Source organism: Humulus lupulus, chromosome X, assembly GCF_963169125.1.
Source record: "Humulus lupulus chromosome X, drHumLupu1.1, whole genome shotgun sequence".
NCBI classification, from domain to species: Eukaryota; Viridiplantae; Streptophyta; class Magnoliopsida; order Rosales; family Cannabaceae; genus Humulus; species Humulus lupulus.
The window spans coordinates 2,580,484-2,604,365 of NC_084802.1; the positions used below are offsets into that span (position 1 = coordinate 2,580,484).

The following is a 23,882-nucleotide window of genomic DNA, read 5'->3' on the forward strand; positions in this document are numbered from 1 at the left end:
TGAACTCTCTGCAGCCAAATTCCATTGTCACCTGGAAAGATCTAGCTCAGAAGTTTTTGTCCAAATTCTTCCCTCCGTCCAAAGCTGCTAAATTAAGGGGAGAGATAAATAACTTTTGCCAGAATGACGGAGAATCATTATATGAGGCGTGGGAACGGTTTAAGGAACTCCTGAGAAGATGTCCTCATCATGGCATTGAACAGTGGATGCTAGTACAGAACTTCTACAATGGTTTATGTCCGACAACCAGAACCATTATTGATGCTGCAGCAGGTGGCACTTTTATGAGCAAGAGCGCAACTGGTGCTTATGAGCTGCTGGAGGACATGGCTACAAACAACCATCAGTGGTCAGAGGAAAGATCATCAGGAGTTAGAAAGGTAGCTGGGGTGCATGAGCTAGATGCAATTACTGCTTTAACAGCGCAAGTAGCCTCTTTGACCAAGCAGTTGCAACAGAGCAGTGTATTTGCTAATGCGGTTCAGATGGCAGTGAGGTGTGAAATGTGTGGTGGTGCTCATTCTGTCGATCAGTGCCCTATTTGTATGAATAACACCCCAATGGATCATGCTCAAGTTCAGGCGGTGGGAAATTTTCAGAGGCCACTCAACAATCCATTCTCCAACAACTACAATCCAGGGTGGCGAAATCATCCAAATTTTTCGTGGAAGAATAATCAAGGCCAACAACCTCCGTTTCAGGGCCAGTTTCAGAATAACATGCCTCAGCCACCTATGAATCAAGCTTCGTCATCACTGCAGCCTAGGCCTCAACAATCAATGCATCAACCTGAGAGACCTAATGAACTGCAAGCTGCCTTGTTGACTCTTACTAATACACAGACTCAATTTATGACTGAGACCAGATCCTCCATTCGAAACCTTGAGACACAGGTTGGGCAGTTGGCCAATATGCTCAATAACAGACCCCAGGGAAACTTGCCTAGTAATACTGAAGTCAACCCCAAGGAGCAAGTTCAGGCAATTACTCTGAGGAGTGGGAAGCAAACAGAGCAGCCTAGACCTCCACAGGCACTGGTTCAGAAAAAAGAGATGGGTGCACAGTTTGAGTCAGAAAGGGTTACTGAAGACCATCAGAAGTCAGAACAGAGTCCCCCAGTTGTCATTGAGCAGCCAGTTAGAGTTCCATACCCTCAGAGGCTTAGAAAGACTACCCTTGATAAACAGTTTTCTAAGTTTCTTGAGGTGTTTAAAAAGCTGCACATAAACATTCCTTTTGCTGAGGCCTTGGAGCAGATGCCCAGTTATGTTAAGTTCATGAAGGAGATTTTGTCAAAGAAAAGGAGAATGGAGGACTATGAGACTGTAGCACTCACTGAAGAGTGCAGCGTTATTTTACAAAGGAAGTTACCCCAAAAGCTGAGAGATCCGGGGAGTTTCACCATACCTTGCACCATTGGCAAGTTTGAATGCAAGCACGCCTTATGTGATTTGGGGGCAAGTATCAATCTGATGCCCTTATTTGTGTTTAAAAGACTTGGTTTGGGGGAGGCAAAACCAACAACTGTCACTTTACAGCTTGCAGACCGATCGTTAACACATCCACGAGGTATTATTGAGGATGTTCTCGTGAAAGTGGATAAGTTCATATTTCCCGCTGACTTTATTATTCTGGACATGGAGGAGGACACAGATGTCCCTATTATTCTTGGTAGGCCATTTCTAGCCACAGGCCAAGCTCTTATTGATGTTCACAAAGGAGAGCTTAAGCTGAGAGTTCAAGGAGATGAGGTGGTCTTTAATGTCTTCAAGTCGATGAAGTATCCGGTGGCTAGTGACAGTTGCTTTAGTGTGGATGTGATAGAAAAGGCAGTCTCAAAGAGAAGGATGAGCAGTGATGCCTTAGAGGCAGTATTATTGGGTGATGAGGGCGATGATGATGAGGACGCTGAGATCAGAGAATGTGTCAACTGGATCAATTCTTTCTTACCATATTGGAAAAAGTTCCAAGAATTAGCGGATGCGACTGAAAAACCGCTAACCTCCATTCAGCAGCCACCACCGTTGGAATTAAAGGTTCTCCCAGATCACTTGCAATATGCTTATTTGGGAGAGAATGAAACTTTACCGGTCATTGTGTCAGCTGACCTGTCAAAGGTAGAATTGGAGAAACTGTTGAGGGTTCTAAGGGAGCATAAATTGGCCATTGGGTGGACATTGGCAGATATTAGAGGAATAAGCCCAGCGAAAGTGATGCATAAAATCTTATTGGAGGAGAATAGCAAGCCATCCATAGAGGCCCAGAGAAGACTCAATCCAGCCATGAAGGATGTAGTACTTGAGCAAATTCTTAAATGGTTGGATGTTGGGGTAATCTACCCAATTTTTGATAGTGCATGGGTGAGCCCTGTGCAAGTGGTACCTAAGAAGGGTGGAATGACTGTAGTGAAAAATGAGAACAATGAACCCATTCCAACAAGAACTGTAACGGGGTGGCGGATTTGTATAGACTACCGCAAGCTCAATAAGGCAACAAGGAAGGATCATTTCCCTTTGCCTTTCCTTGATCAGATGCTTGACAGATTGGCAGGCCACAGCTACTACTGTTTCTTGGATGGGTATTCTGGGTACCATCAGATCGCTATTGCACCAGAGGATCAAGAGAAAACAACCTTTACATGTCCTTATGGCACATTTGCTTTCAGGAGAATGCCATTTGGACTGTGCAATGCCCCTGCAACATTTCAAAGGTGCATGATGGCCATATTTTCAGACATGGTAGACAGGTGTATTGAGATTTTCATGGATGATTTCTCTGTTTTTGGCTCATCATTCGACCTCTGTTTGGGTAATTTGGAGAACGTGCTGCGTCATTGTGAGATGGCTAATCTGGTGTTGAATTGGGAGAAATGCCATTTTATGGTGAAAGAGGGGATTGTTCTTGGCCATAAAATTTCAAGTGAGGGAATTGAGGTAGATAGAGCGAAAATTTCTACCATTGAAAGGCTGCCTCCACCAGTTTCAGTCAAAGGAGTTAGAAGTTTTCTTGGTCACGCTGGGTTCTATCGAAGATTCATCAAAGATTTCTCAAAGGTGTCTAAGCCTCTCTCGAATCTGCTTATGAATGGAGTTGTCTTTGATTTTAATGACGAATGTTTGAGGGCGTTCAATTTCTTGAAAGAAAAGCTTATTTCTGCTCCAATTGTGATAGCTCCGAATTGGGAATTGCCTTTTGAGTTGATGTGTGATGCCAGTGATTACGCAGTAGGGGCAGTTCTGGGACAGCGGATTGACAAGGTATTCAGGTCTATTTACTATGCTAGTCGGACTCTAAATGATGCTCAGCTGAATTATGCTACTACAGAAAAAGAGTTGCTAGCTATTGTGTTTGCTTGCGATAAATTCAGACCATATCTGATTGGTAACAAGGTGATTGTCTACACTGATCACTCTGCCATTAAATACTTGATGTCAAAGAAAGATGCCAAGCCCCGCCTGATTAGATGGATTCTGTTGCTTCAAGAATTTGACATGGAGATTCGTGACAAGAAGGGCAGCAAGAATGTGGTAGCTGATCATCTCTCTAGACTTGAGGTGGAGGAGACTGAAAATAAGAAAGCGGTGCAAATCAATGATCATTTTCCTGATGAGCAGTTGTTTGGGGTAAGTGAGACTTTAGCTGTCCCGTGGTTTGCAGACATAGTGAACTTTTTGGTTGCAAAAATTGTGCCTTCTGAAATGTCAAAGCAGCAATTAAAGAAATTCTTTTCTGAGGTGAAACACTACTATTGGGAGGAACCTATTCTCTATAGGCACTGTGTTGATCAGATTATCAGAAGGTGTGTTCCTGAAGAAGAGATGCAGTCCATTCTTAATCACTGTCATACTCAACAATGCGGAGGGCATTTTGGAGCATCAAGAACGGCGGCTAAGGTATTACAAAGCGGTTTCTATTGGCCTTCATTATTCAAGGATGCCAATGAGTTTGTCAAGGCTTGTGATAGATGTCAGAGAACTGGCAATATCTCGAGGAGAAACGAAATGCCTCTACAAGGGATTCTTGAGGTGGAACTGTTTGACGTATGGGGCATCGATTTCATGGGGCATTTTCCACCATCTTACAACAATGAATACATTCTATTGGCAGTGGATTATGTATCCAAATGGGTGGAGGCTGCAGCAACTAGAGCCAATGATGGTAAAACTGTGCTTAATTTTCTGCATAAACATATTTTTACTAGATTTGGCACTCCCCGAGCTCTGATTAGCGATGAAGGGAAACACTTTGTGAATAAGCAATTGGATGCACTGCTGGCTCGTTATGGAGTTTATCACCGAAAAGCTTTGCCTTATCATCCTCAATCAAATGGGCAAGCTGAAGTTTCGAACAGAGAAATCAAGAGCATCCTTGAGAAGACCGTTGACAGTTCGAGGAAAAATTGGTCGAAAAAGTTAGATGATGCGATTTGGGCATACAGAACTGCATTCAAAACACCAATAGGCATGCCTCCTTATAGGTTGGTGTTTGGTAAAGCGTGTCATCTACCAGTCGAATTGGAGCATAGGGCATTTTGGGCTATGAAAAAGTTAAATTATGATTGGAGTGCCGCTAGTGAAAGAAGACTGTTGCAACTGAATGAACTTGACGAGTTCAGAAATGAGGCTTATGAGAATGCCAAGATTTATAAAGAAAGAACAAAGGCTTGGCATGACAAGAACTTAATCAGAAGGGAGTTCCAACCAGGGCAGCAGGTACTTCTGTTCAATTCAAGACTTCGACTGTTTCCTGGAAAATTGAAGTCAAGATGGTCAGGGCCATTCACTGTAGTTCAAGTTTTTCCTTATGGTTCTGTAGAAGTTCGGGGCAACTCAGGTGATTCCTTTAAAGTCAATGGTCAGAGATTGAAACCCTACTTGGGTGGTAGTTTTGATCAAGCGAAGTCTATCCTCCTTCTGAAGCCTCTCTGAAGAGGGGTTCAGCGTCCGGCTAAATGACGTTAACGACAGCGCTTGTAGAAGGCACCCTATATTTTTACTTGTTATTTTTTTTAATTTTGTATTTGTAAACAATGGATATTTGGTATATTTTTGGACTTTTAGAATCGTGAAAAACGTGAAAAATCAAAAAAACTTTAAAAAAATCAAAAAAATAAAAATTCCTTAAGGGCCGCGGCATAGCCATATGATGCCGCGGCATTGGGGGTTCCAGAGGCTCACGAATTTGGCAGTATAGGGGCGGGCCGCGGCATAGATGAGGAGGGCCGCGGCATTAAACCCAAGATTTCCCAGAATAATGAGGCGGGCCGCGGCATATGGGTGAGAGAGCCGCGGCATTACATCCTGGCGATTCGATGCGAGCCGCGGCATAGTCAAGGTAATGCCGCGGCCCTAGTCCGAAAATTGGGATAAAAAGCCCTAAATCAGCCATTGTCTCATTCATTCACTCTCACAATATACATCACACTCCAAACATCTTTCTCTCTAATTTTTTTTTAGACTTCCATCAGTCAAGGAGACCACAAGAAGGATTTTTGTGCCATTCAAGTAAGTGTATCTTCTCTAGTCTAATACTTTTGATTGGAGATTAGATTGCATTGTGGTGTTGTGGATTGTCCTTTGTTGTTCTTGTGAGAAGATTAAGGGTTTTGCCAACTATTGATAGTGAGAATTATTGTTTGAGGCTATTGATTGTGGGAATTACTGTTTGAGACTATTGATTGTGGGAATTAGTGTTTGGGGTTGTTGATTGTGGTAATTAGTAAGTTTGGGGGGAGTGACACCAAAAATGAAATTATACTCAAGTTCTTGAGAGCATATTTGGGGGTTTAGTTGGTTCTTTTTTAAAGATATTATGGGTCCTAAGCGAAATCCCCTTAGAGGCACCTCCTCCAAGAAAGCATCCTCATCACGTACTCAACCACCACCAACACCACCTGCCCCAGCTGAGTATGACACTAATATATTTGTTAATAAGGACGCTGCCGAGTTGTTTAAAAAGATTTATGAAAGATCGGTGGTAAGGGAAAGGGGGTTTGACTTTAATGAGGTCCCTGTTGTACAACACCCTGGTTATGAACTTATCAAAGCTGAAATAGTGCGACGTAGATGGAATTTGTTTTGTGACTCGAACCATGTGGATTCAGCCAACTGCTCTATTATATATGAATTTTTCGCCAACTTCTCATATCAAGATGCAGAGCAGAATAATTTTGTCAGGGGCAAATTGGTGCCTACAACAGCCTATGCATTCAACCAATTACTGGGTCTTCCCTCTTTTTTTGCACAAGAGGATGAATACTGGCAGTTGGCCCATTTCGAGGAGCCAGACTATGATGCGGTGGCTGCGGTCTTGAGTATGGAAGGGGCACGTTTCAGTTATCATAATGGGAGGCCCAAAGAGTTGTTCAGGTGGCAGCTAAACCCCGTTGCGAAGGCGTGGTTTTATTTTGTGAGTGCACGTTTACTGCCGACGTCTCATCTGTCTTCTGTTGATCGAGAGCGTTGTTTGTTAGTGTATGCTATCATGACTCAAAAGAAGGTCGATGTGGGCCGCATTATTCGATATAGCATACGCAACATCAGTAGATTCAACACTACCGCTGGTGTCGCCCATGGTACCTTCCTTTCGACTTTATGCAGCACTTACGAGGTACCAACCTTTTCCAGCGATCTAGTCCGGAGGCCAATGGGGGCAATCAATCAGACCTTGTTTACGGCCTTCCCTCCAGCCTCTCTTACGCAGCCTCCCTCTACTCAGCCAAATAAGCGCAGTCGGGCTGATGAAACAGGGGATCTGGATCAAGCTGAGGAGGAGGAAGTAGAAGAAGTGGGTCCCAGCAACCCACCTGAAAATTTGGCAATTGGAGGACCGATTGATGAGCACGCACAGCATACGCATGCTCGATTGGATTACATTATTGTTGGAATTAAAGGTTCTCCCAGATCACTTGCAATATGCTTATTTGGGAGAGAATGAAACTTTACCGGTCATTGTGTCAGCTGACCTGTCAAAGGTAGAATTGGAGAAACTGTTGAGGGTTCTAAGGGAGCATAAATTGGCCATTGGGTGGACATTGGCAGATATTAGAGGAATAAGCCCAGCGACAGTGATGCATAAAATCTTATTGGAGGAGAATAGCAAGCCATCCATAGAGGCCCAGAGAAAACTCAATCCAGCCATGAAGGATGTAGTACTTGAGCAAATTCTTAAATGGTGGAGGTGGTGGAGGTGGCCACTGATATGGAGTGTACTGTGGCGGTGGAGTGAAATAATTCTCATCAGCTGAACTCATAGTCCACCTCGTGACCAAAGTATTCAACTCCTCAATGTGAGCCCGCCCATATTCATTTTGTTGCACCATAAAGTCATTATAGTGCTGATTTTGCGCCTGCTGCGATTGGATTAAATACTGATTTTGTTGAATAATGTAATCCAATCGAGCATGCGTATGCTGCGTGTGCTCATCAATCGGTCCTCCAATTGCCAAATTTTCAGGTGGGTTGCTGGGACCCACTTCTTCTACTTCCTCCTCCTCAGCTTGATCCGGATCCCCTGTTTCATCAGCCCGACTGCGCTTATTTGGCTGAGTAGAGGGAGGCTGCGTAAGAGAGGCTGGAGGGAAGGCCGTAAACAAGGTCTGATTGATTGCCCCCATTGGCCTCCGGACTAGATCGCTGGAAAAGGTTGGTACCTCATAAGTGCTGCATAAAGTCGAAAGGAAGGTACCATGGGCGACACCAGCGGTAGTGTTGAATCTACTGATGTTGCGTATGCTATATCGAATAATGCGGCCCACATCGACCTTCTTTTGAGTCATGATAGCATACACTAACAAACAACGCTCTCGATCAACAGAAGACAGATGAGACGTCGGCAGTAAACGTGCACTCACAAAATAAAACCACGCCTTCGCAACGGGGTTTAGCTGCCACCTGAACAACTCTTTGGGCCTCCCATTATGATAACTGAAACGTGCCCCTTCCATACTCAAGACCGCAGCCACCGCATCATAGTCTGGCTCCTCGAAATGGGCCAACTGCCAGTATTCATCCTCTTGTGCAAAAAAAGAGGGAAGACCCAGTAATTGGTTGAATGCATAGGCTGTTGTAGGCACCAATTTGCCCCTGACAAAATTATTCTGCTCTGCATCTTGATATGAGAAGTTGGCGAAAAATTCATATATAATAGAGCAGTTGGCTGAATCCACATGGTTCGAGTCACAAAACAAATTCCATCTACGTCGCACTATTTCAGCTTTGATAAGTTCATAACCAGGGTGTTGTACAACAGGGACCTCATTAAAGTCAAACCCCCTTTCCCTTACCACCGATCTTTCATAAATCTTTTTAAACAACTCGGCAGCGTCCTTATTAACAAATATATTAGTGTCATACTCAGCTGGGGCAGGTGGTGTTGGTGGTGGTTGAGTATGTGATGAGGATGCTTTCTTGGAGGAGGTGCCTCTAAGGGGATTTTGCTTAGGACCCATAATATCTTTCAAAAAGAACCAACTAAACCCCCAAATATGCTCTCAAGAACTTGAGTATAATTTCCTTTTTGGTGTCACTCCCCCCAAACTTACTAATTACCACAATCAACAACCCCAAACACTAATTCCCACAATCAATAGCCTCAAACAGTAATTCCCACAATCAATAGCCTCAAACAATAATTCCCACTATCAATAGTTGGCAAAACCCTTAATCTTCTCACAAGAACAACAAAGGACAATCCACAACACCACAATGCAATCTAATCTCCAATCAAAAGTATTAGACTAGAGAAGATACACTTACTTGAATGGCACAAAAATCCTTCTTGTGGTCTCCTTGACTGATGGAAGTCTAAAAAAAAATTAGAGAGAAAGATGTTTGGAGTGTGATGTATATTGTGAGAGTGAATGAATGAGACAATGGCTGATTTAGGGCTTTTTATCCCAATTTTCGGACTAGGGCCGCGGCATTACCTTGACTATGCCGCGGCCCGCATCGAATCGCCAGGATGTAATGCCGCGGCTCTCTCACCCATATGCCGCGGCCGGCCTCATTATTTTGGGAAATCTTGGGTTTAATGCTGCGGCCCTCCTCATCTATGCCGCGGCCCGCCCCTATACTGCCAAATTCGTGAGCCTCTGGAACCCCTAATGCCGCAGCATCACATGGCTATGCCGCGGCCCTTAAGGAATTTTATTCTGAAACTGGCCCTGAAACGGAGGTTGTTGGCCTTGATTATTCTTCCACGAAAAATTTGGATGATTTCGCCACCCTGGATTGTAGTTGTTGGAGAATGGATTGTTGAGTGGCCTCTGAAAATTTCCCACCGCCTGAACTTGAGCATGATCCATTGGGGTGTTATTCATACAAATAGGGCACTGATCGACAGAATGAGCACCACCACACATTTCACACCTCACTGCCATCTGAACCGCATTAGCAGATACACTGCTCTGTTGCAACTGCTTGGTCAAAGAGGCTACTTGCGCTGTTAAAGCAGTAATTGCATCTAGCTCATGCACCCCAGCTACCTTTCTAACTCCTGATGATCTTTCCTCTGACCACTGATGGTTGTTTGTAGCCATGTCCTCCAGCAGCTCATAAGCACCAGTTGCGCTCTTGCTCATAAAAGTGCCACCTGCTGCAGCATCAATAATGGTTCTGGTTGTCGGACATAAACCATTGTAGAAGTTCTGTACTAGCATCCACTGTTCAATGCCATGATGAGGACATCTTCTCAGGAGTTCCTTAAACCGTTCCCACGCCTCATATAATGATTCTCCGTCATTCTGGCAAAAGTTATTTATCTCTCCCCTTAATTTAGCAGCTTTGGACGGAGGGAAGAATTTGGACAAAAACTTCTGAGCTAGATCTTTCCAGGTGACAATGGAATTTGGCTGCAGAGAGTTCAGCCAGCTTTTAGCTCTGTCCCTTAGAGAAAATGGGAAGAGCCGTCATCACTCACCCCATTATATTTGAAGGTTCCACACAACTCCAGAAAGTTAGACAAATGGGTGTGAGGATCTTCAGAGGGCAACCCATTGAATTGCACAGAGGACTGCACCATTTGTAGAATGGCGGGCTTTATTTCAAAGTTGTTGGCCTCTACAGTTGGTGGGCATATACTATTTTGTACTCCCGTCAGAGTGGGTAGCACATAATCTCGCAGGCTCCTCTCAGCATTGGGTTGAGCCTGAACCCCTCGTACAACTCCAGGAGTTTGAACATTCCTGCCATCCCCTTCATTATGTGCCATCTTTACAGATTTATGGGCCTCTCTCTTATTCTTTCTGATTTGATTGCAGGACTTTTCAATCTCGGGATTCAAAGGAACAAGTGTGGCTTTTCCTTTTCTGCCACGCATATACCAAAATTCACCTGAGATAGACAAATTAAGCAACTAAACAGATTAGAAACGAGAGAAATTAAAATCAAATTAGAATAAAAATTAATTAGACTGATATTGATAATTTTCAGTCCCCGGCAACGGCGCCCAAAACTTGTTGCGATAATTTTGCTATGCAAGTGCACACAGTCGCAAACTCGTAATAAAATGGTAAAACCAAGTATCGTCCTCAAGGATTGAGTTATCAATTACCAGTCAATTAACTTCTTGTTCTATTTGATGAATTAAAATTCTTGATTTTTGTAAAATACAGCAAAAGAACCAATAAAGTGCAGAAATAATAATCGACAATTAAATAGAATAATAACTAATAATAAGACTTTTAATTTAATCACTGAGAAACAATTAGGATATTCAATCTCATCAACTATCCTTCCTATTATTCCCTAATGCAAAGTATGAATTCTTCTTATTTTTTACCTAATTCAATTAACAAGTTGAAACAGCAGCCTATAATCATACTATGAATTATAAACTCAACCTAGGTGACAATTTCCTATATTTCTATGGTAAATTGAACCACAAAGGTAGCATTAAATTCCACAACTTAATAACAGTTACACAATTAATTCAGATACTTTCGTTCTAAATTAGAATTATGTCCAATATAACCAAAGCATAATTAAATCTCACTTCTCAGATTTTGACTTTAAAACATATGAATGTGACTAAAGATGGCCAATCAATAATCACTCTATAAGAACAAATTATATGGAATTGAAGAAGAGGAAATTAAAATTGCATTAGGTCATAACAGAAATTCAAGAGATTCAATTGAACATCCTAAACAGAAAATTAGTTCATAGTCATAGTGCTAATCACAACAGAAATTAAAGATAACATCAGGAAGAAAAACATGTAAAAATACTCTAAGCTTGAGCCTTCAAAACCAGAACTCCTCCCTTCGTCCGTACGTCCTTCTCTCTTCTTTTTCCCCTCTTAAAAACCTAAGATTTCGAATTTTAAAGAGGCGGGCCGCGGCTCTACATGCACTATGTCGCGGCCCGTATAAAAATTTCTGGGCAGGAGGTCCTTTTCATGCCGCGGCTCTCTGAAGCCATGCCGCAGCCCGCATCGACGAATTCTGGGCAGAGTACCCATCTATGCCGCGGCTCTATCTAGCCATGCCGCAGCCCGAAGACTTCCTGAAAAACAATGCTTCTGTTTCCCACCTAGCCGCGGCTCCCTTTTGCTCATGCCGTGGCTCTTAAGGGAAATCTCATTTCTTCAAGTTTTCATCCCAAAATTTCACCAACACTTCCAAATTGTGTTGAGAACCATTCTTGATCAAAATATGATGGAAAACTCGGTTATTTCTTCCCTTTCTTTGGCATTTTCTTTCACATGCTCAATTCTTCCTGATATTCACAAAAACAACCAAACAAAGCATAAACCCGCGCTAAAACAAGGAAAAACAAAATAAAAGACTACTAAAAACATCACCAAAACATAATAAAAACTAGACTCATCAAACTCCCCCAAACTTAACCTTTACTCGCCCTCGAGTAAAGACCAAGTTACACTAACAAAAAGAAACAAACACAAACGAACAAGGTAAACCATCATTACCATCTACACTGCTTTGCCAAAACTCATGAAATCTCAATTGCAATATTTATAACCAGAATTTCAGCTCAATTGCCTTAAAGTCCAACTTATACAGTTCAATTAGGGAAATCAATAATATATCATGAAAATGACTACAACACTTGCATTCTATCATATATGCTCAACTCATTCCAGACAATTCCACAAACCAAATCTACAATATGCTTGCATTACTTGACCTTCTCCACTAATGTCAACAACACATGTTTTGAAATCAAAAGGACTTTCACAGGTTATAGTGTTAGGCTTAGGTAAGGGTAGATGAAATTCTCATTTAAGCTCAGTCGTTACCATAAGCATAAAAAAAAACTTGAAACCCACCAAATTTCTCTTTACCACACCAAAAATCACCCTTTTATACAATTAGAGAGAGAGATTACAACACTTTTAATTATTTCCCTTTTTTTTTTTTTTTTTTTTAGACTTATCACTTTTTTTTTTTTTTTTCAAATCACACTCCCCCAAACTTATTATTTTCTATATATATATATGATCAAGGAGTGTGACAAAGTGATATTATTCTCTTTTTTTTTTTCAAAGACTTCTCTCTCTCTCTTCTTTTTGTACAATCATACTATATTCCAATCATACCAACTTCTTACTATTTTTCCTTCTTCTTTCCCACAGATTATATGCTTATGATAACAAAAGGAGAGGAAAACAAAAATAAAGAAGTTAAGAAATTTAGGCTCTAAGTAGTATGATCAAGAACAAAAACCAAGTTCAAGGCTCAAAAAGGGTAACTAAGGATAATTAACTCAAGGTCGGCTTGAAAGGCACAATCGATCCAATAAAATTGCCTAAATCACTTTTCTAAACACATGTCATCAAGAATTTCGCCTCAAAAGCCAAATAATGCAAGTTCTATTAGATTCAAATTGTCATTCCACCAACCCTAGTCAAACACATATAATACAATCCAAAATGTTGTCTTTTCAAAACATATTAAAAATTTCCCACAAAACTTTTTTAAATTCAACTCTAAAACAATTGAACCAAGCACACAGTTGAATTCAATTTCCTTTTCACGAGCAAAGACAAAACAAGTACAGACAAGAATGATGGTTTAACCTTTACACTACAGAAAACTAAACTAAAAAACGCAGAAAACAAAAAATAAAACAAAATAAGCTCCCCCCCAAACTTAAGATGCACATTGTCCCCAATGTGATAAAGAAAAGAACAAGGGAAGAGAACTTACCTGACGCCAATAGAGCTTATCAAAAAAGATCCTAAGGCAAGGATACTTCTGGCCATCGATGAATGAAGACTCGATGGAATTCGTGCAGAGGTGCGACAAGTGCTAGAGGTTCTTCAAAATTCCACAAGCAGCCCCTAATGAGCTAAAACAGATGCAAAGTCTGTGGCCGTTCGTGGTCTAGGGTATGGATTTAATCGAATCTCTGCCCACAGGAAAGGGCAGGTTAAATACGCTGTGGTTGTCGTTGATTACTTCACTAAATGGGCCGAAGCTAAGCCACTCGCGACCATAACGACCAAGAAAATGCTGTATTTTGTGGTAAAAAACATCGTATGCCGCTATGGATTGCCAAGGAAGATTATCTTAGACAACGACACCCAATTTGATAGTGATCTGGTCACAGATTTTTGCGAGCGACATGGAATTATCAAGAGCTTTTCTTCAGTCGCTCATCCTCAAGCAAATGGACAAGTCGAGGTAGTCAATAAAACACTAAAGGATACTCTGAAGAAAAGACTTGAGGAAGCAAAGGGAGCATGGCCAGAGCAATTGCCTGAAGTCCTTTGGTTGTTCAGAACTTCTCATCGAACAACAACAGGTCATACTCCATTTTCCTTAGCTTATGGATATGAGGCTATGTTTCTTGTTAAGTTAGATCCGCCGTCGCATCGCAGAATAACGTATGGTCAAGGCTCTAATAGCCAGCTATTAATGGAGTCCTTGGATTTGATTGATGAAAAATGTGAGCAAGCCCAACTTCGAGTAGCAACTTACCAGCAAAAAGTCGCCCGGTATTTCAATTCTAAAGTACGCAAAAGGAAATTCAATGTCAGAGATCTAGTACTTCGAAGGGTTTTCCTTAACACCCACGACCATGCTGCTGGAGTACTCGGACCTAATTGGGAAGGACCATACCAGATTGAAGAAGTCCTCCATCCAGTCACCTATAAACTTGCTTGCTTAAATGGAGATCTCATTCCTCGCTATTGGAATGGAGAACACATGCGCAACTACTATCAATAAACAATTCTTCTTAAAGAATTGACTTGTATTAATTTTACTTTTTACAAGTTATGAAAAATGGTTGGTCATTTTACATGACTAATCGCTTATAAGTGTAAGATCTTGTTGATCACTCGTACATACATGTTTTGTCCATTTATTACGAGAAATATAAGGGACTGTGCGCAGCCAGTCATTCTTGCCAATTATTGTATTTATTACAAGTATTTGCTCATTACGTGTGTTGTTTTGCTGTATTAAATTCTTTGCTACGAGCAGTAATGTCCGAACAGGTTTTGGCCAAGGCAAGTGGCCAAGGACCTAAAGCTCCTCAATCACTTGTGGGGCATTTAAGGCATCTAGTAAAGCAAAGCATATCGAAAGATATGTAAACACATGAGCAAAATAAGTGAAAGCACACTATGGTACTTAGAGTATTTTTCAAAGTTTTGTATTTTGTTAAATCAAACCAAAAGTACTATGCTAAGTTCGGTCATGCGAACAGATGTTATAATAAAATGCAAATATTATAATATCAAAAGGAATCCCTTTACACCGCAAGCAGAAACTGCTCGGATGTAATTGTTCGTTAAAAGTAAAAGTTGCCCGTGCAGCAATAAAAATTAAAAAGCAATTATCTTTACATCACGACCCGTAAGTCACATGTTCGAAAGATAAAAAGAAATAAAAGACTATGAGGCTGGAGGATCTTGAGGAACGTTTTGATCGACAGCAGCGCCAGCTTCGTTATCCGCACCGTCAATCCCCGTTGCCAAGGAAATCTCTGGGGAAGTAGGAATTTTGGCTCTTTCTTCTTCCTCCAGGCGAATGGCACATCGGGTCATTAGAGTTCGCCTCAAGCGCTCGGACAGATAGCTGAAGTCGACCTTTTGATTATGCTTCCAAAACTCGTAGAAACAAAGGTGGGTGGCATATTGATCAAATTTTGGTCCAAGAAACCAAATATGTAGGATTTCAAATTACAGGGGTAGATGAGATTATTGAATAAAGATATCAAATCCGTATTTCAATAAAACACATGATATCAAATAAATATTTACCTTACGATAGGAAAATAAATAAGGTTGATTGATCTAACACTATATTCTACACACATACTAGTTTAAAAGAATATTGAAAAATTAGCCAATTATTCAATAAGTGAAAGAAGAAAGAAAAACAATATGACAAAAAAAATAAATAAATAAAAAGTCAATAACATATTTTGACTATCTCTTAAATATAAGTAATAGATATTTTTAATTTTTTATAAGTCCATACTAGAAAACTTTTACATTGAAAGTGAAGTGGATAGTTATGGAGACCTTGAAGGAGAAAACATGATTGAAGGCTTTGGTGGAATCTCTATGGATTGTAGACTTCCTTCTAACATCTCTACTACTTTACTCATAGATGGTCGATCTGCCGGATTTGTTTGAATGCACCAAAAACTAGCTAATATCATCTTCTTTGCCATTTCTTTTTCTAATTCAGTCATGTTTCTCATAATACTTGCTTCATTATTTTCTATTTCCAAATCCTTATACATTATATTCGGATAATATATTTCGCTGGTACGAGAAGCTGCAACATCGTAATTATTTCTACCTCCAACCATTTCGAGAACCAACATTCCAAAACTATAAACATCGGATTTGTGAGACACTCCACCGTAGCCTCGAGTGATCACCTCGGGTGCAATGTATCCTATAGTACCTCTAGCTCCGACCATCGACACAATGCTCTCATGCTTCTTCATCGAAAGCTTGGCAAGTCCAAAATCAGAAATTTTAGGGCAAAAGTCTTCATCTAAAAGAATGTTTTGAGGTTTTATATCAAAATGCAAAATCCGTGTATTGCAACCACAATGTAAGTATTCCAATCCTTTCGCAATGCCTATGGCGATCTGGTACAATGTCTTCCTTTCTAGACGATTATTTTCTTCACCTGAAGCTTCTTTGTTGAAAATAAAGTTATCCAACGATCCATTTGGCATGTATTCATAAACGAGAGCTCTTTTCTTCCTTTCGTAGCAAAATCCAATAAGAGTTACTATATTAACATGAGAAGTTCTACCAATAGTAACAACTTCATTGATAAAATCTTCGCCATTGCTCTTTGATGAATTCAACATTTTTACTGCCACAAGACGTCCATCATCAGGTAGTGTTCCCTTGAATACAACTCCGAAACCGCCTTTACCTATTTCTTGTGTAAATGAGTTTGTCATTTTCTTAATAGTGGCATAACTATATCTTTTTGGGGCAATTGATCCATGATTCCTTATGGATGCCTCCACATCCAACTCTTCCTTTTTCTCTTTTATCCAATTAAGTACCCATTGTTCTCTTTTATGGTAACATAGAATCATTGTGAAGAGTATTATAATGGACACAGTGGCCACAACTATACCTGTGTGCATGCATTGATCAGTAAGAATATCTTTCACAACTATATCTTTACTATAGTGAAATGAATGAAAATAGACACAAATTTTTTTGTTCCTCTAAGTTTTGCCCTTTCAATAGCTGCCACATCTTCTAAAAATATAATTATATAGATCAATCAATTATTAATTTAAGTGGTAGGACATAAAAGAGAAAATATAGGAAGAAAAAAATCATTTGAAATTAAGTAAAATAATTAATTAAAATAAATTTGAGATTTATTTTATAAATTTTGTACCTATAGCGATTGGAATTTGTTTTGATGGTGGCCCTGGAAGAAGAAAAAGATAAAATTATTTATAACAAAAATATAAACAACATCAATAGTACAGTGAGTCACACTAATTTCAAGAGTGCATGCTAGGAAATATTATGTATTTTAATCTATGAGTGAAAATAATATTAAAGATAAGTGATATTATCTTTTCCAACTTAGGCAAACTACCTCGAATTAACGCTCGCCCTTTGTATATGGTAATGTTTGTTGCCAACATTATCATATACAAAGGGTGAGTTATTCGATATTTGTTTTTATGATCAAATATGTAGTCACATGAAATATCTCTATTGGTATAAGGAGTTTTGATTCATGTTGTGAAGTTAGACCCTAACTTAGCATATTATATACTGATATGTACTATCTCTAATTATAAATATAAATTATAAAACTTTTCCAACTTATTGGGTGAAGATATACAATTATACAACATTAGCCCAATTGAAAAAAAGTGTTTTATTTCTTTAGTTATAAAAAGTATATATATATATATATAAATAAAGAAAAGGGAATGCTAATTTGGGGACATGGGTTTTGCCCTTACCCAGAGGGACCTCGTTAACTTTTTGTACATAGATAATTTATAACTAAATATTTTTATATAGCTGTATACATTATAATTGTAACATACATCTTACTAAGATTTTGAAAATTCTAATTTAAAAAATTTATTTTACACAAATTTATATATATATATATATATATATAAACAGCCACACATTCAATTGAATTTTTGAAGCTTAATTTTAATACGTTAAATTATTTAAAATATATTGTTAGTGATCAATTTTGGTAAAAAATAAATCAAATATAACATTTCATTATCAGCTCTTCGATTATTTTCTCTATTTTTCTGAATCCATAACATCACTAACGACCTGATAATTGATCTAATAATTTAAATTTTTTTACCAAAATCATTTTTAGGGTACACTTTTCTCCGCGGTTTACTTATTAGAACCGCAGAGAAAGCTCTCTTTTCTCCGCGGTTGGCTTACTACAACCGCAAAGAAAAGTGTAGCTTTTCTCCGCGGTTTGCGTAACACTTTTCTCTGCGGTCGAATACACTGCGCTTTTCAATACTCTAAAAAACCGCAGTGTATTAAGTAAAAAAACCGCAAAGAAAAACCTTTTTTGTAGTAGTGAAAACACAAAGTCCGAATTATTATTTAACAAAACAAATGAACCGATCACGTATACATAGCCAAATTTGTATTTTCTCTTGTAGTAATAACCTACTTACTATACTACTACATTAACCCTTTTTTTAAATCATTATTTTTATAACTGTTATTTAAGATTATCATCATCTCTTTTTTTTATTTTTTTCAAATGATATTGTCTCTATTCCAAATCTTACTTCCAATAATATTTTAATCCCTTAAATAAAAAAAAATCATACAATAAATAAATAAATAAAAAGCCATAAAAGTACCTGGTGGCATGGGAATGGTGTAATTGACGTTAAAGCCCATCATCAGAGCTTCCGCAAGCGACGATGGATTACTCAACAGTGCCTTCCCCGACGACTCCATCATCGGAACCCTAACAACCTCATCGCACGTTATGTTTCCCAGAAGTAGATCGAACTCAACCGGTCCAACCAAGAAGAACGCTGGCGCGTGATCCTCACACTCGAACTGCATATTCAGCGGCTTCTTGTCAGCCTCAACGTTACGGCACTCGTACGCCAGTCTCAGATCCACGTTGTCGGCGCCGGAGCTGAACGCGGTGTCTTCGAACGTGGTGTTTACGAATTCGCGGGTGCAGGTTTTGTTCCAGAGGTCTGACCGAGCCAGCGAGAGAGTTTGCTCGGACGAGTTGAGTCGGAGGACTCGGTACTTGACCGAGTTGATTGTCAGCTCGGTGGAATCGTTGACGCAGGTGAGTCGGAACTGCGGCAGACCGCAGTGATCGGGACGGTTGCCGCCGCTGAAGGGGTGAGAGATGTTTCGGAGGTGGCCGCAGTTGAAAGTCGTGTTGTTGCAGGAGTCGGGAAGTGAATCTCCGGTGGCCGTGGATTCGCCGGAGAATAGGAAGAAGAAGAAGAGGAGGAGGAGGAGTTTGGCGAGGGTGATCGGAGAGAGAGTAATCTGGTGCATCGCGTTTGGTTAGCTAATACTAAGATGAAGTGATTTTGTCCTTTGGGAAGATAGTTGCTCTTTTGCACAAATGGCTTGATGACGTGGCTTTTCCTAATTGGTCCCTATGTTGAAAAAAAAACACATTTTGGCATAAAAGTGTCACTTGGCTATTTTTGCTCCACAATTCTAAGTCACATATATTTTTTTTTCTTTTTTGGAAAATAAAAACTATACATTTAAATTTACACTTCATGGTTTATTTGAAAGATATTAAAAATATACAATATCTTGGCATAGGTAGAGTCATTCTAAGTACATATCTCACATCTCCTAAAGAAAGAGGTAAGAGACATTTCACGTCTCTCAGTGGGAGAGATTGAAAAGTGTCAAAAAATATGGACTTTCAACCTCTCATACTGGGAGACGTTAGAAGTCTATCACCTCTCCCACAGACACGTATTTAGACCTCAAATTTTCAATGTTTTCTTACACTTTTAATGGCTTACAATTTTAGTAATTAATAAAAAATTTCAATGTTTCCCAACATAAAGCATTTAAAATCCCTCATAATTTTTAATGTCTTGCACTATTGATGTAAGACAATGTAGGGAGTCATTGAATATCAAAATTGTTGTAGTGTTATGATAGGTAGGAGAATTTAAGAGTAATCATCAAAACATTATGAGTGTTGTTATTTGTCATTCTATTATTGTTTAGCGGCAATACATAATACTTATTAAATTAAAATATATGAGACCTGATATTGGATTGCACCAATAATATTACGCCACTTCCTTGGAGTGTTGGACATCACTCCTTAGAAATTCTGAAACATTATGCACAGTGAAATGATATTATTTTTTTTACAACAGCAGGCACCATTTGAAATATTTGTGATTTATTAGAAGAAAAAAATTATAACATTGTTGTGTTTAATATTTTGGTGTATATTTTAAATAAATTTAAAATCAAATACTATATATTTTAATTAAAATATTATGATATTTTAAAATAGTATTAGTCGGTCGTAAAATAGGATAAAGAAGAAGATGAAGAGGTGAAGGAGCCCGGCGACGGCGAGGGCAATCGGAGAGAGAGGGATCGGGTGCATCGAGGAGAGGAGTGGAAAAAATCTTAATTGGTTGGCTAATAATAACATCCATTGATTTTGTAGTTTGGGATGGTGCTAAGAAATTTCTCTTGACGTGGCAAGAGTATGGAAAATGTTGAACATGGCCATGACCATAAGTCATACTTTTTGAAAGAAGAAAAATTCTTCGTTCAATTTTTGATTTTTGATGGTGATGGGTGGGTGAGTACTTAAATTCAAAATTAAATAATACTACATATTTTAATTTAAAATTTTATAATAATTTTTAAATTTGATCACCGTTACAATAAAAAATGGGATTTATTGTCATTTTTGTGCTAACATGGAAACTATCAATACTAGAAAGAAAAATACTAGTTTAGCTCTTGTGTTTTTTCTCAAATACGTGATCGGTGCTTGTATTATGTTAAATGACACTTCGAAGAATTGGTAAAAAATATTTAAATATAATTTTTAATTCTCAGCTCCTCAACTACTTTCTCTACTTATCTGAACTCACCGTATCACTAACGATCCGAGAATTGATCTTATAATTGAAAATATTTGACCAAAATCGGTTCTACAGTGTTATTTTGATTCATTTTGTAAAATAAAAAATTGGAATTGTCATTTAACAAAACATAAATGCCAATCGCATATTCGGAAAAAATACAGAGGCCAAAATAGTATTTTCCCATACTAAAAAATGAGATTTTTTATAAATTTTTTAATTCAGTTTATAATAAAAATAAAAAACGAAGTTAAATTCAGTTCTTACCTAAGAAGCCAAGTAATAGAGAGTCTATTACTTTCGTTGTATTTTTTGTTTTATTTTATAAGTATATATTTTAGAATATTATTATTTGACAATTAGTTCCAAGATAATTGATCAAATCCTTACAATAAGAACATCAAAAATTTGAAAGAAAAAAAATTATATGGTTTTTTTTAATGATAATTTATGATAGTAACTATTTGTTCTCCAATAATTTTAATTGGCCCTCTTCAAAACCCGTTTCTAGCTCTTTCCTGTGTATTGACAAAATAAAAATATTATAAAGTTATATAAATAGTTTAAACATAATAGAGGAATAAAAATAAATATACCGTTAAATATATATATATAATTTTCGTATTATGATTGCTTTACGTTGTTTCACCATTTTGTTTTTGAGATAATTTTTGTGAAATTTAGTTATTGAGCTTAATATCAATAATTATTTATTTGATATTAATATATCTTCTAAGGTTTTGTATTTTGTCAAATTACTTGTTTAGACTTTGTATTTTGACAAATTACTTTTTTTGATAATGTGTTTTGTACAATAATTCAAATAGAATCCTAAATTTGATTTCGATCAAAATTTTTTGAACTAAAATCACAAATAATTCACTAAAATAACAATTTAGAATAGAACACACAACCATTCTGCCTAACAACTGTGTTATTGTATTCCATTTTTTGTTCATCAAAATCAGGTTTATGGATCTATTTGAATCATTTTACAAAACACAAGATCCAAAACGTAATTCAATAAAATATATGGTCCAAATATGTAATAAGACAAAATATATAGTTTAAAAATGTATAAACCCTGTATTTTATCTCTATTTTCTTCTATTGATTTATTCCGATTCCAATTCCGATTACAGTTTAATAAAGTGACCAATACTTTCTGCCACATTAATTTAAGGGGAGCTTAAGCCCCTTCAATAATTATAATTTTTATTAAGATTTTTTTTCAAAGTTTTACATATTGACCCTAAATCTAAAAAAAATCCATTTCGGATAATTTTTTTTTAATACTTTTTTAGACAATTTGTTTTTAAAATAACTTTTTCAGACTTCATATTTTGAATTAATTCAATTAAAGTTACTCGAACTCGATTTTGGACAAATTATCTTAAAATATAACTATGTAAAGATCAACATTCATCAGAGTTCCACACATTTCCCAGAATGATCATGATTCTGTAAATAAATCAAAATGTATGAGACCCGATATTAAATTACACCAATAACAGTACGTCACATCCTTGTGATGTTGGACACCACTTGCATCCCTTGCAATACTTTGTCACCTCACTTGTTGAGCCTCTTCTCCATCCTTATGTACCTAATCCCTATCTCCTCCTCCTTCTCTCTCTGATGAATGAGACACTACTACAAAAAAGGCTTTTCTCTGCGGTTTTTTTACGTAATACACTGCAGTTTTTGGGAGTAGTGTAAAGCGCAGTGTATTCGACTGCAGAGAAAAGTGCTGCGAAAACTACGGAGAAAAGCCACATCTTTCTCTGCGGTTGTGTTCAAAAAACCGCAGAGAAATATTATTTTTCTTTGCGGTTGTGTTAAATAAACCGTAGAGAAAGAACATTTTTCTCCGCAGTTTTTTCAACACAAATGCAAAGAAAGTCTTTTTATAAAAAAAAATTAATTACTAATTGTATATATTTTTTCAATAATTCAATTCCAATTATATACAATTTTTTTCAACTATTCAATTCTGATTATATATATATATTAAATATTATATAATGATAACCTAATTTAATAAATTATTATCTAATTAAAAAAATCATTATGTAAATAATAAAAAAATTATGTAAAAAATAATATTATAATATAAAAAATTAAGTAAAATACTATACATTTTAGAGATATAACATAATTAATATTAACATTATTAAAATACAAATAAATTAGGTAAATAATATAAAACATAACAAAAATATGAAATATTAAAAAAAATCAAGTTTTACTAAAATACCTATTTTGAACAATAAAAATGTCTTCTAATCTTCCACAAACGTTCAAAAACGTTATAGAAAAGCTTGAAAACCACAATATAAACTGTTGACCATTAATTTGCCCAACGACACAGATTCAAAATAATGACAAAGAACGAAAATGAAATCAAGAAGAGAATCAAACGGGAAGAAAGTGATACAAGCAATTTATAGTGGTTCGGCCCCAACTAAGTGGTAATGACCTACATCCACTTAGTGTTCTTATTGATATTGAATCTCAATACTGGGATCAAAGAACTAGGGTTCTTGAGTTTCACAAACCTTAAGAGAATTACAATTTTCGGTGGATAATCACACTATACTTTTCTCTCTGAATACCAAGATTAAAAGTCTAAGAGTCAAAAAGTCCATTCATTGAACCCTCTCATTCTTATTTATAGGCTCTAGGATGTTACATGGGCCGATGAACCTTAATCACCGTTAAGATTGGCCTATCAAGGTAATAAAAAGAAATATAATAAATGTAGTTATTACAAGATTGTGTATCTTAAAGGAAGTAAATAGAAGCATGCGACTAGACTGGTCGCACCTAAACGCGAGACTTGATGAAGCTATAATCATCTGGTCGATAGTCGAATAGAATCCCTTCACTTCAGAACTACCACGTGCAAGAAATTCTTGCCATATCATCATGAGCCATTTTTGGGTAAACATAAACATACATTAAAATCTCATTAAACCCACTCAATATTTCTTTATTTTTGCCCTAAAACTTCAAAATAAATCAATATTATATATGTATATTTACATGATTTAAAGCGTTAATATGCAAGAAAAATGACAAAAAAACAATGAAAAATAGTGAAAATGGATCTTATCGTGGCTGGGGACGAAGGTTGCGCCGTTCCTTTCTTTGCCTCTATGAAATGAAAAATGAAGAGGGAAATGAGGCACGGGTTCGTCTTGTAGGGTTAGTGGTACTTTTTTCTGCGGTTTTTTTTTTTATAAAACTGCAGAGAAAAGTCTCCGCCTCCCCAATCTTTGAACTTTAGACTGCGTTTTTTTT

At 37.7% G+C, this 23,882-nt stretch overlaps 1 protein-coding gene and 2 non-coding genes across 4 annotated transcripts; 1 reads left to right on the forward strand and 2 right to left on the reverse strand.

The window, feature by feature from the left end:
* Positions 1-89: 89 nt before the first annotated feature.
* Positions 90-196, reverse strand: LOC133807668 (small nucleolar RNA R71). Its single transcript, XR_009879568.1, has one exon. It is a non-coding gene; the product is annotated as a small nucleolar RNA R71 (small nucleolar RNA).
* Positions 197-9,668: 9,472 nt separating this feature from the next.
* Positions 9,669-9,775, forward strand: LOC133807669 (small nucleolar RNA R71). The gene has a single exon (XR_009879569.1). It is a non-coding gene; the product is annotated as a small nucleolar RNA R71 (small nucleolar RNA).
* A 5,580-nt stretch (positions 9,776-15,355) lies between these two features.
* On the reverse strand, positions 15,356-19,034 carry LOC133803575 (LEAF RUST 10 DISEASE-RESISTANCE LOCUS RECEPTOR-LIKE PROTEIN KINASE-like 2.1). 2 transcript variants are annotated; one of them, XM_062241669.1, is made up of 3 exons: positions 18,330-19,034; positions 16,856-16,888; positions 15,356-16,582 (listed from the first exon to the last, which is right to left on the reverse strand). In XM_062241669.1, exons 1-3 carry the CDS (start codon positions 18,994-18,996, stop codon positions 15,486-15,488), a joined length of 1,797 nt encoding a protein of 598 aa, XP_062097653.1. In that variant the 5' UTR covers positions 18,997-19,034; the 3' UTR covers positions 15,356-15,485. The 2 variants fall into 2 exon arrangements, with proteins under 2 accessions (XP_062097653.1, XP_062097654.1); XM_062241670.1 differs by lacking the exon at positions 16,856-16,888.
* Positions 19,035-23,882: the final 4,848 nt, after the last annotated feature.

Coding starts and splice junctions, on each gene's coding strand:
- LOC133803575 (XM_062241669.1), bottom strand. CDS start 18,996: ATGCACCAGATTACTCTCTCTCCGATCACCCTCGCCAAACTCCTCCTC. Junction 16,889..18,329: donor CACCATTCCCATGCCACCAG/GTACTTTTATGG, acceptor TTCTTCTTCCAG/GGCCACCATCAAAACAAATT. Junction 16,583..16,855: donor ACAAATTCCAATCGCTATAG/GTACAAAATTTA, acceptor GCATGCACACAG/GTATAGTTGTGGCCACTGTG.